General features: G+C 36.7%; 1 protein-coding gene across 11 annotated transcripts in view; it reads right to left on the reverse strand.

Annotated features, from left to right (window-relative positions):
* Positions 1-19975, reverse strand: part of ctnnd2a (catenin (cadherin-associated protein), delta 2a) — a 579694-nt gene that overhangs the window by 218672 nt on the left and 341047 nt on the right. For 7 of the 11 annotated variants that reach the window (XM_073940674.1, XM_073940678.1, XM_002666654.8 and 4 more), the window contains one exon: positions 17525-17765. In XM_073940674.1, the coding sequence (XP_073796775.1) occupies positions 17525-17765 (241 nt within the window). Of the gene's footprint in view, positions 1-17524; positions 17835-19975 lie in introns of all 11 variants that reach the window. The other 4 variants (XM_068217203.2, XM_068217202.2, XM_068217204.2 and 1 more) reach the window with 1 other exon arrangement.

Consider the following 19975-nt stretch of genomic DNA (forward strand, 5'->3'; position numbering starts at 1 on the left):
CTTGTAAAAGGCTTCTTGACTGAAACAAATGATTGTTTGTTAGTCGTGTACGTTAATTTGGTTATTTTAAACACCGCGGCCCTTTTAAAATGGTTCATTCATGGCCGTCCATATACCGTTAGTCCATAACTTAGACTCGTGTGATAACGTACGCTTGAAAGATATTAAGTGTTGACAACCATTAAAGTCGGAATGTTAACATTAATGTCTTTAAATGACCGCGTTTGCACTTTCTCAGACATTTAACGTTACAGAAGTCTCCCGGAAGTTGCGGGACTAACGTTACGTTATCCCGCAAATGCACAGAGACTCCCAGATGCCCAAGTAGATGCCCGCAAATGAATGATAATCTCCCGGAAATCGCGCGTCTCCCGCCCGGTCATTAAACACTTTGCACACCCCTCTCCACCGCATCCCTCCCAGCTCTTCAGGTACGTCGCGCGCAAGTCACCCCCACCGCTCTTCAGGTACGTCGCGCGCAAGTCACCCCCACCGCTCTTCAAGTACTCATCTCTTCCGCTACCTCCCTCAAATCAACTCTGTATCCCCCGAAAATGACTTTTCCCAACTCGGGATGTCTGAAGTTAGTAAGTTAGACTATTTCTGTTGTCAGGAACATCTTAGTCAAGCTTTTTCTCCCGCATGATATTGTGCTTAAAACTATAGGCTAAACTTAGCATGTACTGTACACAACATTTTCGTTTTATTAAAGACAATTTAGTGCGTTGTAAACAGCCACCTGTCTGTAAAATTAATCAACTGATTCATATTTGAGCAGCCTAATGATGATACAGGTTTGATTTGTAGATTTATTATCAATAATCAACATCTGAATCAAAATATATCTGAAAAAGTGTGAGGCATACTTTGTGATGTTCATCTCTCTTTTTTATCTGAAGGTTATGCATATGTGTTAGATACTAATGTTTTGTTGTTTTTTAACAGCCACAGTTCTCTGTACAATAACACAAGACCCTGTGACGGTGGCTGATTAGAGACGGATGGTGTATTTCCAGAGTTGGTGAAATGACCAAGCACACCTTCTTGGTCATATGTGGTGATAATAATGAAGGTATGCTTGATAAAGTTCTGTATTTGTTTCACAATAAGCTGAGAGGGTATTAGAGAATAACAAATGACATGAAGGTGATAAGTTTTGTATTGTGGGTGAACTGTTACTTAAATAATGTTTTGCTCTTTGCTTTGCACTTTTCCTCTTCTGCTTATCCTAATATTTTAGATTATATTTGGACCTGAAACATCTGCTAGACTCCAGGAAAGGTGGCGAGTTGAATCTGGTAAAGAAACACGCGCACACACACACACACACACACACACACACACACGCACACGCGCACACACACGCTTACAGAAAACTGTAAGTTTATGAATATTTTTTACACTGTGGCCAATATTTTGGGGAAGTCAGCATCACTAAATGATATAAACGATTTTAAGCTCCTCTAAATTTTGCTCCAAGTGTTGGACAGACAGCTGCCTGTTTTTCCAGTTCTAGTCATAGTGGTTAACCTAATTGTTTTTGGAGATCCAACAGTGATGTATGTGTTTTTTCTACTTTTCCATATCCTGTCACCTCAACCAGCTGGGAGAGTCAGGTTGTGGATCATCATGAAGATTTTCAAAAGGTGAGTTTAGATTTCTTGAATGTTTCATTTACTTTAAATGTTCTTTTAAATATATCATAGAATTTGATTGCAATTTGTTTTCAAACATTTTTCTTAGTCATGCTGAAGTCTTGAAGAGTTCTTAGATGAACATCACCCTATATCCGTGCATCAGGAACCACCAGACGAGCGATCAGCAGCTGCTACATCGTCATGGATAAAAAGGTCATCCTGTGGCAGGGAAGCACTTCATTCACAGGACATGCTTGATGAGATTTCCTAGCTCCAGTTTGTTTTCACATAAGATTACAGCATTTGTACCTTCATTTAAACTGCTGTGTTTGATATGAAGGAACAAGGAAACACCAGAAGTGAAAGATTTGCACGCCAAGTTGTTTAAAATGTGATTTCAGAAGAAAACTATGCGTTCAGAAGAAAACTATGAGTGACGATATATTGAACTTTCAAATTGCTCTGATGAAACATCAAGTTTGGACCAAAGGACTAAAACAGCCTTTTTGAGCACTGGTCATACATATTTTGTTGATACTGTCTGTACTAATAAAACATTTAAAGCATATTTGACATTGTTGCATTTTAAAAACTGAATGAATTGTTGAAGTGGTGAATGTTTTCAAATAAAATGTTTTTTTATTTTGTAATTTACAGTCTATTTGACCTTTTTACCATATTTACACTCAAGAGAGTTGAATAAAAAACAATATATTACACCAGGCGGTGTTAAATATAGTTACATATTTTAACTCTGCCCAGAGTTAAAATTAACCCTTACTTCGGTGTCAATATGCCAACCCTTTTGAAAGTGTTGATTTAACTCTGTTTTGAGTGGACCCCATGAGACACTTTCAAAGTGTTGAAATTAACACCCATAGAGTTGTTTTGGGTCCCCATATTTTGCTGTGTATAGTGTGGACACAGAGCGTTTCAGAAATGCTATGTAGATGAAACGCCAGTCTGGACGTGAATCATTTTCATTCAAAAATGCTATTTTAAAACTAAAATATGTTAGTGTAAACAGGGCCTTAAGCCATGCTGTAATCCAGCAATTGTGATAGGCGTTCTCTTTCCAACATGTGATGCATGCAGTAGACCAATCAGTCAACAGATGTGAAGGGTAGATTTGGAAAGATGTATGGTTAAGTGCCTCATCTGGGAGTCATTGAGCAAATGAAGTAAAAACAAATAGATATTATAAGAAAATGACAGTGTTTTTAAATCAATTCATGCTCTGTTTACATGAATAAGTGTGAATACTATAGAATATTACCACAACATGTTAAAAAGAAGAACCAACAAAGAAAAAACTAATAAAAATGTTGTCACAAGATGTACTTATAAAGCTTGAGCATGCCTTCATACAGAATATGTCTAAGCAAGTCACACGTGAGCGCAGCTTTGTGTTGATCAGAGTGAACCTGCTTACAGTCCTCTGCATCATCTATGTTGTTTTTATGACAAGGTGGAACACAAATCTTCACCTGGTCATTTGACACAGCATGTTATAATGAAGCTATGCTGTTTGGTTTTCAACTGAGATATCTAATGTGCTCACTCAAAGAAACAGCAGTGCTGCTCTTTCTGTAACTCAATTCAAGTCATAAATTATGATTCCACATGATTCGTTTTTCCGTTGGGTTGAACTGCATTCTCACCTCAACCGAACTGCTACCGGGATTGTTTTCAGGCTGAGACCAGCTTGTTCGAGCAATCTCAGAACAGATGTTTTGGTGTTAATCTGAGCATGACTGCTTTTTTTATCATATATGTCTAAATGAGCTAACCTAAAAACCGTAAAACATGCAGGCTTCAGAAAAAAAAACTTCAAATGAGCCAGGAGGGAAGAAGCTCATTTTCTTGAAGGGACTCTGGTATGCTAAAGATTTTGCTTTATTTACAAATCAGAGTTGTTACTAACCCATTAGAACGTTCGTAATTATTTCTAATAACGAGGAGAGCGAAAGTCAAACAGAATGTGTGTTTGTCAGCCTGAACAGGCTAATGGAACATTTGACAGATACAGCAATTACCATAAACACCAGGTGCAAACTTTGGAAAGATGAAATGCAACAATGGCATCTCCCCATATGTGACAACACAAACTCTGGGAAAAAAAAGTAACAGGGATGAATAAACCAACAAAAAGCTGTTACATGGTTTATTTCAACGGTTATTGTGAACAATCCCTGAGGCCTGCAATTTCCATCACAAAGCTCCGTGTGAGTCACACTGGAGTCATGCATGCATATAATTCCTCGCTGTATGTTAAAACAGAATGAAGCCACTATACTGTGTGTCGATGTGAAACAAATTCTTGCCTTAAAACATAACCACATGCCGTAGTACTGTAAATGCATCATTCATAATAATAAAAGGCATCATTTGTGCCTTTCTGTTTTGTTATAAAGACCTTCACATTAGGGGCTTCTCAAGTGACTGATCTGAACATAGATGTGAGGGGCAATGACGCACTCAGGGTCACAGGTGCAGCTGTCTATAAGTCTTGATGAAGGGAAATAAAGAAGGGTGATTCATCAAGTCAAGTCAAGGTTAAGTTTAAGATAGCACGGCTGAGGTAGAGGCCATGAGTCTTCACCATTTTATTCTATATTGGAGGCATTTAGACACTATTGTAAATATCTATTGAAGCTCCAGCAAGTAATCTCACAGTTGTTTTGAAAAATCTCAGAGTATTTATTAGATTACCAAAGTCATGTGACGTCACAAAATGAGACGTCTGTTGTCATAACAGTTGTAAGATCACCTGCTTAATCAATTGCGTCAACATGACAAACAATTTTGACCTGAAGCAAGGTACCAGAGCTATCAAACCACAAAGAGAGCTCGGACCTCCTGTCCTTGGAGGATGCTGAAGGAGCAAGTGTCCCCCCACCTCTTTTTTTAAGACATTTTGAATAAACAGACGAGGAGATAGGCAGATAAAAGGATGCCAGAACAAAAATCGACTGAAACAAATGTCGCTACTTATACTGTACACATACGTGATGATTGAAATAACCACTTAATCAGGCTACTCCCGAACTTACGTTAGGAACTTCATTTTGGAGCATGACATCAATTTACAATTTCTATTGACGTCTTTATGGACTAAAAGACTGACTGAGATGTTCATTTATGTTTATTTCATGCTATAATTAAAAGAAAGGAGGAAGGAATGACTATGTTAAAGTGTGCACCTTCTTGTGTTCTGTTCTCTCTATTTCGCACAACTCTAACTGATGCCATATGTGTGTCAGTTTTAATTTTTTGTAAAAAATTATCTCATATGACTTTAAATTAATTGCATTAATTAATTTATTAATTTTACATTTATTTTATTTTATGAATTAATATATTTTTGTTTTCTGTGTTAACTTTGCAGTTAGGCTGATTGTTTTGTACCAAAAATGTACAGAATAAAATAATACAGGAAAAAATACTAAAATATTACACAATTATTTATATAATTATATATTAATATTATAGAAATTATATTTATTTAATTACTTCAGGTCAACATGAACTACAAAATGTTGTCCACCAAGTAAAATTTGTATGACATTATAAGACATTACTCATATTTCTGACCATATTATGGTTATTCATCAATGAATAAGATCATTCTTTGTATCAGGAAAAAAGGAAACAATAATAATTAAAAAAAAAATGTTAATGCCACAGTACAGTAACCAAGACTCAGCACTGATGAGGGTGTCTTTGCTGTTTTTAAAGTCCATGTAGTCAGTTCATCATGATACTCTGGCTTTGTGAGGTGCATGCTAAGAGTTGTAGTTTGTAAATGTGGCGTGTGTGTTTTCCAGCGGTCAGCAGTAGCTAGATCGATGGTCACCAGCACATGCCTTGTGTCCTCGTAATTTAAAACTAGGCGTGTTAAAATTCTTCGATGCAAATTAAATCATACTTCACAGACTCTTTTGGCATACAAAATTTGCCCCAGGTTTCCTATGAAGGTGGGGTTTAGGGATAGACGTAGGATAAGGCAATATAATGAGCGTCTTTTACAGTATAACATCATGCCTATGAAGAGTCATCATCATGTTGATGCTTTAATATGTATCAAATACAGATCAAATCAATCAATCAATGGACCAACAGTAAAGTAAATCAACAACAAACATGAAAAGACAGACAGACGAGTCTTCATTAAGGCCATCTTCCAGCATAAACCACGGCGAATGAAGTTCTGCACAAGACTTTTGGCCAGCGGAGAAATTAAAATGGTCGTGCCCAACTGAGTCTGGTTCTCTCAAGGTTTTTTTTCTTCACTCCCATCAGGTGAAGTTTTTTTTCCCTCTCCGCTGTCGCCACTGCCTCGCATGGTTCAGGATTGGTAGAGCTACGCATCGATGAATTTGCTCTTCAGTGTTTGAACTCTCAGTAATGATTAAATCACACTGAACTGAGCTAAACTGAACTGAACTTAAACACTAAAACCTGAACCACACTGTTCCAGTTACTGAACCACACTGTTCCAGTTACTATGACCATTTATGTGAAGCTGCTTTGACACAATCTACATTGTAAAAGCGCTATACAAATAAAGCTGAATTGAATTGAATTGAAAAAAATAAAGAATAAAAATTAAATAAAATCTTGACTAGCATTGCTGCACACAAGCCACTTAATGCAGCAAATTGCCATCATGCCACAGTAATGCATGTGTGAAGCTTGACCTCCAATTACACACACCCTCCACAGAATAACATCAACCAACCTTTTACAAGCACTGCAGGTTTCTCTATTAACCATCCTTAGGTGACCACTCAAGGGCACCACATTCCCCGTGTCAGAGTGGCAGAAGATGTTTTCTGTAAATCACAGTCTGCATTTGTATACGTCAATGCCGTGGCCTCAAGAAGCATCTCCGTGTCCCTGAGTGGACAAGGACGGCCCTTGAGTGCACATCCACATTAAAACAAAGCACGGAAAAGCCTCTTTGGTGCCTCAGTGATAATAACTGTGTAGAAAAGGAGGTTTTGCACCTAAGCTTTGATCAAAAGAAGGGGGAAAGCGGACGGCAGACCCCTTTATTTTTTCCGAAGGCAATCCCTCCTTCTCTGCAGCTCAGCGGGATATACCGGCAAATCAATAACCCCTATTCAATCACACTCATTTATCTTCATCTGTCAGTCTCCTTTCTTCCTCCATGTTTTCTCGCGCTGCAGATGGCTCATAACTCTGTTTATCGCTCCACATCAGCAACTGTAATGCGATAACGTCTGCCGAAGGTTTTCTTGCAAAAGTCTCTGCCAAATGGCGTGGTGTTGCGCCCTGACGCAAACAGGACTGGCTTCAGAGTTTGACAGTTTTCTAACCATATTTTTAGTATGTTAATGACCCGCTAATGCACTTTCGGTTTTTAATCACAGCGTGTCATTGACAGATTTCACATGTGCGGATCGCAACTCCAAACACCTGTCCCAGATCCAGGCAGTTGTTGTTGCAGTCTGTTAACACAACTCTGAAAATGCATGAGTTGTGGAAAACAATTGATGGGGAAGATCTGACAGATCTGTCTTTACGCTGTTTTACAGCATTGTCAGTCATGTGCTCTAGGCCAGATTGACTAAATCAAGGGAAATTAGCATGAGAGCAAAGCCATGAATAGCAGATGGGAGTGAAAAATGGAATGTGCATTGAAATGTATTATTATTCTGGATTCCACTTTTTCCTATTTATTTTTCCATTTTAATGGTTGAATTATTTTATTTTTCCGTAACCAAAAAGCTACAAAACATTTCAGCAACTGATGTTTTTATTTCTTCAAGTTAAACTGCACTTTTATTTTGGCAGATTGTCATTCACATTTATAAATAACATGCTTACATTCATGTGCATGCACAGTTCTTCTCAAACAAAATGAAGTGTTCATATCTTTATACTGTATAGTGAGATGGCAGATACATAAACTAAAATGAATTATAAAGTACTTTTAACTATTTGTTAGAGAACAGTTTTTGTTTTTAAGTATAATTTTACTTTGGTTCACACATAAAAAATTTATTTAATCTAAATTAAAAAATTATTACAAAAATAAAAATATTCACTATAAACACACTAGCATTTTTTCTTTGGCTTTTTCTTCACTTTATTAGGTACACCTGTTCAATTGCTCGTTAACGCAAATTTCTAATCAGCCAATCACATAGCAGCAACTTAGTGCATTTGGGCATGTAGACATGGTCAAGACAGGATAAGGCGCCATGTCACAAAGCGCAAATAATCTTAGACTGATTTCTTGAACACGACAATGAGTTCACTGTACTCAAATAACCTCCACAGTCAGCAAATCGCAATCTAATAGAGCACCTTTGGGATGTGATGGAACGGGAGATTTGCATCATGGATGTGCAGCTGACAAATCTGCAGCAACTGTGTGATGCTATCATGTCAATATGGAACAAAATCTCAAGAGGAATACTTCCAGTTGAATCTATGTCACAAGGGATCAAAGCAGAAGGCAATAGGTGGTCCAACCTGGTACTACTAGGGTGTACCTAATAAAGTGGCCAGTGAGTGTATTTTTTATTTTTTTTTTATCATGGAAAATCTTTTATTTCCATGGGGACACCACTCGGGAAAACTGGAGCACTCGGAGGAAACCCACGCGAACGCAGGGCTAACATGCAAACTCCACACGTTGCCCTTATTTTTTACTTTAAAGCCAAATTTAATAAAACAGGTAAAAACTGGAAACCATTTTTGTTTACTTAATGCAATATAAAAAAAATTACTTTGAATGAAAGTGTACACATAGAACATGCTGACTTCATATTTACATCTTTTATTGTGATTAAATATTTACAGACACCATTCCACATTGCAAATTGACTAGTTGTCTAGAAATACTTTTGATTGATTCATCTAAAACTTGCATTAAGCAATACATTTATGACAGGATTTTAGTGATTTTGTTTAAACTTTCACCATTGTGGAAGTTATAATGCCAAATTAGCACAAAAAATCTAAGCAGATGAGTCATTACAGGACAACCACCACAGCCAATAAAAAAGAGCAATGCTTGCCAACCAAATGTTGCATACTTTTCTAGGTGAAATCATGGTAGCATTGTAGGACCGAGAAAGTAAGATCTTTATTAGATGTCAAAAATCTGTGTCTGATCAGTCTGTGGTCTTCCATGGTTTTATTTACCATTACTTTACACTGCTAATGTCACTCTTTGTGTTTAAAAAATCCTGAAAATAGTTATTTTAATGAAGAGAAGAGAGTTTGTGTGGGTGAAAACTGGCCTTTTGTTTCTTTGCTCGAGCCCTCTTCAGGTGGAAAGGTCAAAAACTATCTTTTGTGTCATTTTGAATAGTTTAGTATTTCACCCAAGGACACGCTATGCCCTTCTAAACTCATACGAAAACAGTTTTTAGCAGTGCTTCACACTCGCCATGGGCCGAGGATGTCTAAACTTATTATGAGCTGCAGCACTGGTGGCAGTGTGCGGTTAGCATACCTGTCCTTCCTCATCCCTTCATCTCTAGGGAGGAAACACCAGAACAGAACAGAAATAGCCTTCATTAGAGTCATAACCCGCTTACAGTCTATTATCACACAGCAAAATATTCACAAAAACACAACAGTCCTTTTCTCAAAAGCTTTGTCATTTGGTGTTTAAGCCAACAGCTGTTTGCCTTGTGTACTTATAAATCCAATACAGCCATCCATAGTTCATTTGAAATAGATGCCTCAGCTTACATTTTGCGAAACATACAAGATGTTGCTCCGGGTACATTTTGTTGAATGTTTCACATGACCAATCTACTAGAAGGTAATGTCTCCATTTTTTCTGAAACTGAAATATGTTACCTAGGGTACATTTTGTTTACATTTCTTTTACATGTCAACGGGAAGGTGGGGCTTGTTGTACAGATTACCTAGCAAACAACTGACGTAATTCCATTTCTACACCCAACCAATAGTGCAACCACAGTTTTACATTGATTGCAATTATCTCTATTGCCATGGTTTACCCTACTATTGTATGTCGAAGTACTGTATGTTTTTTTGGTTTCACATAAATGAAGACTGATGCATGTATTTCTAATACGTTTGTGCTGAATAGAGCAGATTTATTGTAATATAACAACGATAACTTCTTAAAAAAAGAATGCAATTGCTAATAGACATAGACCGACAGATAGACAGATAGATATCTCTCCATGCTAAATGATAGTTTCAGGCAGTGGCCCTATTTTGAAGCTTCTAAAAGTGCATAAATCTATCGTAAAGTAAACCCATGCACCGACAGGAGGTTAATGAATGTCCTTTAAAGCAGATTGATGTATTTTGAAACCAGTAATATATGGATGAATAGATAGATAGATAGATAGATAGATAGATAGATAGATAGATAGATAGATAGATAGATAGATAGATAGATAGATAGATAGATAGATAGATAGATAGATAGATAGATAGATAGATAGATAGATAGATAGATAGATAGATAGATGTTTCTTTACCTTTTATGAATACATTTTCAGTCTTGCAATTCTTTTAAAATTTATTGAAAAAAATAAAACACTTTCGCAACCAGGGTCTCTGAAAATGTGGGCAGTCCCAGATGTGTTTTATTCAGGCTGAATGACTCGAGGCATGGCCTTGTATTTTGATGAATCACACTTAGTCACTCTCTCATTTTTTTCTGCTAGTGCTAATGTAACAACTTTACACCCTCAGCACTGTAAAAGAGCAAAGTACACAATAAAGATCAAAGAGACAGATCTGTCAGATATCTATCTATCTATCTATCTATCTATCTATCTATCTATCTATCTATCTATCTATCTATCTATCTATCTATCTATCTATCTATCTATCTATCTATCTATCTATCTATCTATCTATCTATCTATCTATCTATCTATCTATCTAACTGTCTGTCTGTCTGTCTGTCTGTCTGTCTGTCTGACTGTCTGTCTGTCTGTCTGTCTGACTAAAAATTATAAATCTGCTTCAATGGACATGCAATAACCTCCTGACGGTGCATGGATTTGCTTTACAATGGATTTATGCACTTTTGGAAGCTTCAAAATAGGACCACTGCCAGAAACCATCATTCAGCATGGAGGAGCCAGGATGAAATTGAAAAATACTTTAACTCCGTTTGTCTGAAAGAAGAAAGTTCAACTCAGGCTCATTCTGGAAACATACTGCTATATATATTTCTGGGGAGCATCAAATATGTCCCAGAAGGTACTGGGTTTTTTTTTTTGGAGTTTCTGTTTTCAGCAGCAGAGGGCACTGTGTACACTTTTGGAGATCTCAAATTTCTCTTTTTGAGTGCCATTCGTACCTGCTTTTCTTAGATGAATACACTAAAGGCTGCTATCGACTGACTGACTGACTATAGGGAGTCAAACACCAGAAGTGCCGCTCTGCGACGTACTGCGGCGCGCCATGCGGTGGCTGGTGGGTGTCCGCAGCGCCCAGCCATGACTCAGGACACTGTGCATATTTCCGAGCGGCGCATCCAGTGTGTGATGCACTTAACTGATTGATCAGCTGACCCACCCTCCTCTTTTTCTAAAGTCAACCAATAGTTTTTTTCAAAAGCACCGATTGACCTGCCCACCCACTTCCCTAAAGCCAACCGACAGTTTTTACAAGCAGTCCAGAAAAAGAAAAGCTGATTTTTGCCACATTTTCAGATTTTACCACATTCTAACACTGTTATTTACTTATATTTACTTCCTTTTTTTTTTTTTTTTTGGATTCTGTTTTTGTCCTATCTGCTTTCTGGAACCGTTCACTAGACTTGAACCCCGCTGTCGTGATCAACTACTCTCTATCAACGTACATGGCGAGCTACTGGACAAACTGGAAACAGCGGAAAAGCTGTCTATTCGGAGATAAGTGGTTAGCTGTTAAGCATGAAAAGAATCGGCATAATACTTGTTCGTTTTAAAGACAAAATGCAGCCATAAGTAATTCTGGCTACATAATTTGCGTTCTCCAAAAATGTATATAGGGCTACATTTTCAGAATGTGCCTTTGTTTTGAAAGTCATATAGACCAAAAGTGGTTTGAGTATGAGTAATGTGATGGATGATTTTCGTTTTTGGATGAACTATGCCATTAAATATCATCAATGAAGTTGCATAACTGTAGTTACATTACATTATAAGCAGTTTGTACCATTTCATTGTAGTTTTCCCAACTCTAATAGTATGTAGTCATAAACTCTGAGGAGATTAACAGCACTAAATGACTCTTACTGCTTTACTGCAGTAGCCTTTATTAACCCGACCATAATCAGCCTCCAGCAAACACCTGCAGAGTGTCACTAGTGCTCAAGACTAATTACCTGAGTCCAGTTTTTCACGACCGCTGTAACACAGAGCAGATAAAGAAACATTTGCATAAAGCCAACTCCGTCCAATTAATGTACAAATAATAGAAATGAATAAAATAGTGATTTAATTAACATGTTCATACATCAATGGATACTTTAAAAATAAATCAAGTGCTACAATTAAGTGGAACTTGTGACTTTAAACAAATGACAACTACGATCTTCAAATTAAAGGTGTTTTGAATAAGACTTGCATATAGTTACATTAATCAGGAATACAACTTTATGACTAGTTCAATCTTACAAGTAAAATTGAGCGACAAATGTGCCAAAAAACTGACATGTTACTTCGCAATCAATCGTTGTGTGACATCTACCACATGCATTTTGTCATCAAGAAGCTGCATAAATTACAATCGTCTCTGTAACTGTTTAGCAAGTGTTTCCCAAAGATGGTAATTCTCTCCATACAGTAGCCTATTTGCTTTTTTTTTTGTATGAAAACTGCCTAGAAGACACACAATGTCAACATGACATCAGATTGATGTTGTACCCCAACTTTGTGGGATGTTGCATTTTGTTTGGTAACAAAAATTAGGTTGCATAGGACAGTGCATTTTGGTAAATTTCTGACATAATTACAAAATATTAACGTCTAATAATGATACAACTTGATGTTGTGTGGACATTACCAATTTGACGTCTATCAGACAGTGATTTTTGGTTGCCATACCTGACAAATAAATGTCAGTATTTGATGTCAATTTGAAGTTGGTTTAATATGTTGGCTGTACGTTGGGTATTGGTCATTTTCCAACATTAAAGTCATCCAAATGCCAACATCTTTTCACATTGTTATTGGACGTCAAAATAACACTGTCCTTAGATGCTGGCAGCATAAATCTAACCTAATATTAATGTGTTATGATGTTGTGTGTTTGCTGGGTGTATTCATTCTGTGCCAGCAAGAGGCACTTTTAGTGCTCCAGGAGTGGTTTCCCAGCAACGGCTGTAAACAAAGCAGCCAGATTAAAGATATGCTCTTACAAAATTACCCACAACTCATTTTGAATGAGTATACAATGAGTATTTTTTTTTTTTTTTTTTTTTACAATATTTGATATTTTGATATTTTGTGATTTACCAGACATGGCATCAGTTTTCTTGCACTATGAAAGACACTAAACAAGAAAAAAATATTGAATAATAAGCCCATTTGTTACATCAACTCCTTACGTCAAGCAAATTGTGCTGAAATCAGGACAAAATTGTGTGATCTAAACAGGGCTTTAGTCTTCTTTCCATGTTGTTTTTTAACAGTTATATTGTATATACTAAATAATGATACTACACTAAGGCATTACAGTTATTATTTATCACATTTAAGAACATGTCAGAGGCCCACATAACTCATTATACACAATTATAACTACAGACATGAACTGTATCTAAAATATTTTGGCTTGTTGCAGAGGCATTCTAATGCTATTGTCATTGTAACCATTCAGAACACCTTGTAAATGGTCTGCTTAACAAAGATAACTGCTTAACAAACCTGTTAAATCATTCAGAACATGTTCGCAACATGATTAACAACTATCCAAAACATTCCAGTAACTGCAACAGTTTATCAGAACACCACAATAACCATCTATTACTTCTTAGAACAGCGTAGCAACACTCAAAAATCCCTAATACTCTTAAACTCTCACAAACAAACAAAATGTTTTATTCATTCATTTTCTTTCGGCTTAGTCCCTTTACTCATCAGGGGTCGCTACAGTAGAATGAACCACCAACTATTCCAGTATATGTTTTACACAGCACATGCCCCTCCAGCTCCAACCCAGTACTGGGAAATACCCATTAACTCTCACATTCACACCAACACTCATACATTACAGCCAATTCAGTTTATTCAATTCACCATAGCGCAACCCACACAAACATGGTGAGAACATGCAAACTCCACACAGAAATACTAACTGGCCAGCTGGGACTCGAACCAGCAACCTTCTTGCTGTGAGGTGATATTAATAACCACTGCACCATCGTGCCACCAACAAAATGTACCTTATAAATGTCACACTTGGTCCGTTTATTAACTACATATTTCCATATCTATAGACAGAAATCTCATTCTAAAACAATGCAAATAGATATGGCTCAACAAGAACCTATGGTTTGAACCCGTGTTGACTCTTGAATAAATTTGCCATGCTTAGACACTTTTAGGACCATCTAAATGCATTTGCACATAATCACAACCAAAGGAAACACTGCTAAAATATTTATTATTACAGCTTATTTATTCAAAAGCTGTATTTGAACAAGCGGTAGACAGATAAAGATGTGGCAGCCGTACAAAAACCCAGCAGGATTAGCCTTTGATGAGTCAACTGCTTTACTGTGATTTGAACGCAAGATTACAAAATAGAGCCCCATTATTGCTACAAAATCACTTCCTTTTCATTTATGTCACGAACAAATGTTTACTGAGGAGGCTGAAGATGATTTCACCTCAATACGAATGCAGGGACCATCTAACAATTTGCGAGATGTGACACAAACATAAACCCAGAAAAACCCTTTAGCAGCCCCAATTTTAGCTCAAAATAGATCAATATGAGCTGGGTAGATTATGTACAAATTGTAAAACATCACTGAATACAAACTGAATGAAGTTAGGAATGTGGAAAGTTTACCCTTCATAGTCTCACAAGATCTTGGGGGAAACGGTGGATTGTGATAGCACAGACCTGATTATCTATTCATTCATTCATTCATTTTCTTGTCGGCTTAGTCTCTTTATTAATCCGGGGTCGCCACAGCGGATTGAACTGCCAATTTATCCAGCAAGTTTTTACGCAGCGGATGCCCTTCCGAAACATCCACACACACATTCATACACTACGGACACTTTTAGCCTACCCAATTCACCTGTACCGCATGTCTTTGGACTGTGGCGGAAACCGGAGCACCCAGAGGAAACCCACGCGAACGCAGGGAGAACATGCAAACTCCACACAGAAACGCCAACTGAGCCGAGGCTCGAACCAGCGACCCAGCGAGCTTCTTGCTGTGAGGCGACAGCACTACCTACTGCGCCACTGCTTTGCCCTCAGATTATTTATTTATTTATTTATTTATTTATTTATTTATTTTATTTTACCAGGAAAGTCTCATTGAGATACAATATTTGTTCAACCAGGGAGTCCTGGAATTAGTCCAGATGACATATAACCTACACACACACAAACAAAAAATGAAAAATTGGATATAAAGAATATTAAAATTGGGCCGAAAAGTAGCTCAGTGGTAAGCACTGTTGCATCACAGCAAGGTTGCTGGTTTGAGTCACAGCTAGTCAGTTGGCATTTCTATGTGAAGTTTGCATGTTCTCCCTGAGTTTGCGTGGGTATCCTCCAGGTAATCTGGTTTCCACCACAGTCTAAAGACATACCAGGATTACAGCTGGAAGGGAATCTGCTGTGTACACATATTCTGGAATAGTTGGTGGTTAAATAAAAAGGAAAACTAATGAATGAATGAATATTAACATTTGACAATAATTATTTTGACCCATACAATGAATTTTTATACACCCTCTAAGTTTATTTAGTTACGGAAAGAATTTAAAATGACATTCAGTGCGTTATTTTAATTTAAGGTAACGTTCTCAATCTTTTTACTCAAAAGTATATAAAGAGAGATTCTCACACAAGTTTTGATCCTAAAAAAGCATAAAACTGATGCAGCTTTAGAAAAAATTTACACATTCCCATTCATAGAGCCTTGTTTCGAATCAGCCTGATCTTATGAGGAAATTTAACTATTTTGTGTTTTGTCAGTTTAGTGGTTGGTCCTTACATTCGTGAGTTCAGTAGTACAAAAATGTACAATTTTAAAAAAGATGCATGGCACTCAACCACACCCCTAAACCCAATCGTCATGTGCGGATAAGCGAATTATACTAAATTTTACAAATAAGATCATACAAATCAACCACTTAATCAAAAAGTTACGAATACACGCTACGTAGTGTTGGATCAACACTAGTGTTTTCAACACTCTCTTAACCAGGAAAAAAGTGCAACCAATAAGATAAACAGAAAGTTTTGACCACCATATTTTAAAGTAGTAACTCTACTCGTAATCCCTGTTCAGACAAATAATCCCTGTTCAGACAAATTCTGCATGTGATTATTGTGTTTCAAATTATGAGTTCCCCTCAGTTTGGGGAATTTCTATTCTGAAGAATGGAAACAACTTCACATTATAAGGTTGTGCTTCAGATAATGCACATACAGTTGAAGACACAATTATAAGCACTCCTGTAAACTTTTAATTAATTTTCAAATATTTTCCAAGTGATGTTTAACAGCGAACATTTTTCACAGTATTTCCTATTATATTTTTATCTCATGGAGAAAGTATCATTTCTTTTAGTTTGGCTGGAATAAAAAAGAAGAAGAGATTCTTTAACGTACAGAAAGTCTGTAAAGAATTAGGTGTTATTCTTGGTCTGCTGAAAACAATTTAACAACATTACATATCAAATCAATGGAAAACTGTGTAGCCCGTGAACCAGTTCTTAGAAGGCTAACCCAGTTAAACCAACTTCAACCTAGAACTATCAATACACTAGATTCAGGTTGCTGATATAAAATATATGTATGTGAAGAGGGGAGCAACGTATGTAAAAACTCTTGGGGCCATGTTGACCAATGTTATTATTGCATTTTTAATGTTGATACTATTTTTACAGTTACAGTAAATTTCAGCATAGGTTTAGTTTGTTTTATTCATGTTTTTGGTAGTTTTGCAAACATACTTCTATTAGGTTTTTACTCATTTAGTTTTGGTTTAGGTTTAAGTAATTCAAGTTTTTTTTCAAGTTGTTGCTGAGAGGCAATGTTTGTACCGCTTACAATAACTCATAGGCAAACCTCTTATTTATAAACAATAAATAATAATTTGAACAGACACTGAACTCAAACCACAAAAATACACGAAATAAAACAAAAAATTATGACGAATTTTGACAAACTTCTTCATATTAAAGATGATGTACAGTAAAAAAACATGCCTAGTTTTATGTATTTATTAAAGTTTATGTAAAAAAAGATGTTTAAATTTGTACCTTACTGATAAGTTTGGCTATAAAACCGACATCTATTATTGTTTTTCTGAACTCACAGAATTAGTTCTTATTACTTTTGAAAATGAAACTTACTTTTTGCTAATTATTACATTATTGAAGTTAGTTTTTCAGTAATTGTACCCTCAAAAACTGCTTATTTAACCGCTCAAACAACACAATTCTTGAGTTTTTAATCCACTTAAATTTGCTCACTTAAGGTAACAGTTTTAGTCTTCATATTTGTTAACAAAAAAGCCTTGATACAGACAAAGGTGATACAGTAAATAGCACTTACAGTGGTTGCCCTATGATTTCAAACCATTGAATCACTATAATTTTACTATTATTTAGCACCATTGTGTTTGATTGACCCCATATTTGCAATGACATCTAGTAAGCATGCGGACTCACCTGGGATCCTTCTGAATGCTGTCGATGGATGGTGAGCGGGCCAGGTTGCCCTCGGGTGGCAGTGCTGGGCCGGATTTGCTGTAAGGAGATTCCACTGATGAGCAGTACGGCAGCGTGCGGTAAGTATCCGTGTAATTGGCACTCTGGCCGGATGCATATCCGCCTCTGGGAAATGTTCCTGTGGCATTCTGGCTTGCTGTTCGCTGCAAGGGTACGGAGTCAACACCAGGGGAGGACGGGGCTATGGCAGGAGGAGAGTAGGGACAAAACAAGAAGTTCAGGACCTGCTCACAAAAGTGGTTCACTAGGTCTAGGTAGAGGAACAATGACAAGACAAGCAGACAGAGGCAGGATACAATAAGAGATTGACGGGAGAAAGGAGAAGAAAATATGATGGCAGTGAGAATGACAGCAGTAAAGGCTCTTTCAACAGTTTCACTGTATTAGGACTTGTACGATTAATGGCACATTTAAAGACACATTTCATGGCAAATAGAAGATGACAAATGAATTAAAATGACAACTAAACTTAAAAATTGTTTTTGGTACAAACTTAAAGGAACACTACACCTTTTAAAGTGTTAAACAGTTTACTTGAACCATTTTTGAATCCATTGTTCTGGCATCCATTTGTTCTGGCAGGGTCATTTTTAGCTCAGCTTAGCTTAGCATAATGAATTGAATCAGATTTACCTACTAGCAGAAATAGACAAAATAGAGATTTGTTAATTTTCCAATTTCAAGCTCGAGTCTTCTGTATTTACATTGTGTAATAAAAAATTATTTTACTAAAAACTATACTCTCATTCTATACTTTCATCTTCTCTCATGTATGATTTGATGTGATTTACAGTTAACAATAGTCCTTATACATATATCATTTATAAATCCTTCATGATTATGATTCTTGTATAATGCACTGCAAACTAAGCTGAGGCGTTATAAGGATAAAAAAAATATTGTACCTATTTCATGCTATCATTTATTCATTTTCTTGTCGACTTAGTCCCTTTAATAATTCGTGGTCACCACAGCGGAATGAACCGCCAAATTATCCAGCACATTTTTACGCAGCAGATGCCCTTCCAGCCGCAAATCTATCTCTCAGAAAAATCCACACACTCATTCATACACACACTCATACACTATGGACAATTTAGCCTACCCAATTCACCTGTACCACATGTCTTTGGACTGTGGGGGAAACCGGATCACCCGGAGGAAACCCACGCGATCGCACGGAGAACATGCAAACTTCACACAGAAACGCAAGCTGAGTCGAGCCGAGTCGAGGTTGGAGCCAGCGACAGCACTGCATACGGCGTCGCACTATATGCTATCAGATACTTATAAAAGTTAACACAGGTGCCTCGTCAGAGTCTTAGCAAGAGAAATTCAGTTATTAATAAATTATCCATTTATAAAACAAATGATCAACGAATCATTATGATTTTACCTCAGAGCTTGTGTGCTTTCACTTTCTCTATACCATTCTAGTTCTGGTGAGTGTTTTGAATAGAAGTAATTAGAAGGTTTTAGTACACGATGTACCTACAGAAGTCTCAAGCTATTTTTGGAATAAATGCTAAAGACCCAATCCTATTCAATTCATTATGCTAAGCTAAGCTAAAAGTGACCCTGTCAGAGCAAGAAAACTGCTGAATGGATTCCAAAATGTTTCAAAACAACTATAGTTGGCAAGTTTAACTTTAGGATACTTGAGCCTTTTTCAAAAAAGTTGGAGTGTTCTTTTAACTACAGAAGTGATCAAAGGGTTTTGTTTATTTTTGCATTAATGTGTCGGACTATATATATATATAGCCATTTAGCAGTGAAGACTGGAACAACAACTCTTGAAATGTCATTAATATAAACTGTATTAAACATATTCAAATAGAACCAGTTGTATTAAATTGGAATAATATTTTACAATATGAATATTTTAATATATTTACAATACAATCACAATAACTGAAATTAACTGTTACTATCATAATTATTAATTTATTTATAAATATGTAGATAATATAACATCTATCATTTTCTATGTTGAATTTAAAAATGCTCTATAAAACGCTAAAAGGTTGTCCAAACCTTGAAAAGATTAAATAATTCATCTTGATGCCAGATGACTCACAGATTGACCTCACTCCCGCAGGCCCTAATTATAGTTGTGACAACTTCAGAATAAACCTGTGATAAATGAAAATAAGCACGTCGAGACAAGAAGGCTGACTGCACCAGATGTAAACTCCAAAGGTAGATCACTTAAATGTGCATTGTTTGGTTTTTAACATATTGAGGTGACAGAGTGTATCCGTTTCGCTCAATACGAGGGTAATGTGGCAGCCACTGTCTGCTAGACAATCACAGTGGAGTGTCTCATAAATCTGCAGTGCCAGACGATCAATGGCAGGCTTCTGAGTCTTTACCACAACACTGCCAGTGAAG

Source organism: Danio rerio, chromosome 24 (assembly GCF_049306965.1).
Source record: "Danio rerio strain Tuebingen ecotype United States chromosome 24, GRCz12tu, whole genome shotgun sequence".
Classification (NCBI taxonomy): domain Eukaryota; kingdom Metazoa; phylum Chordata; class Actinopteri; order Cypriniformes; family Danionidae; genus Danio; species Danio rerio.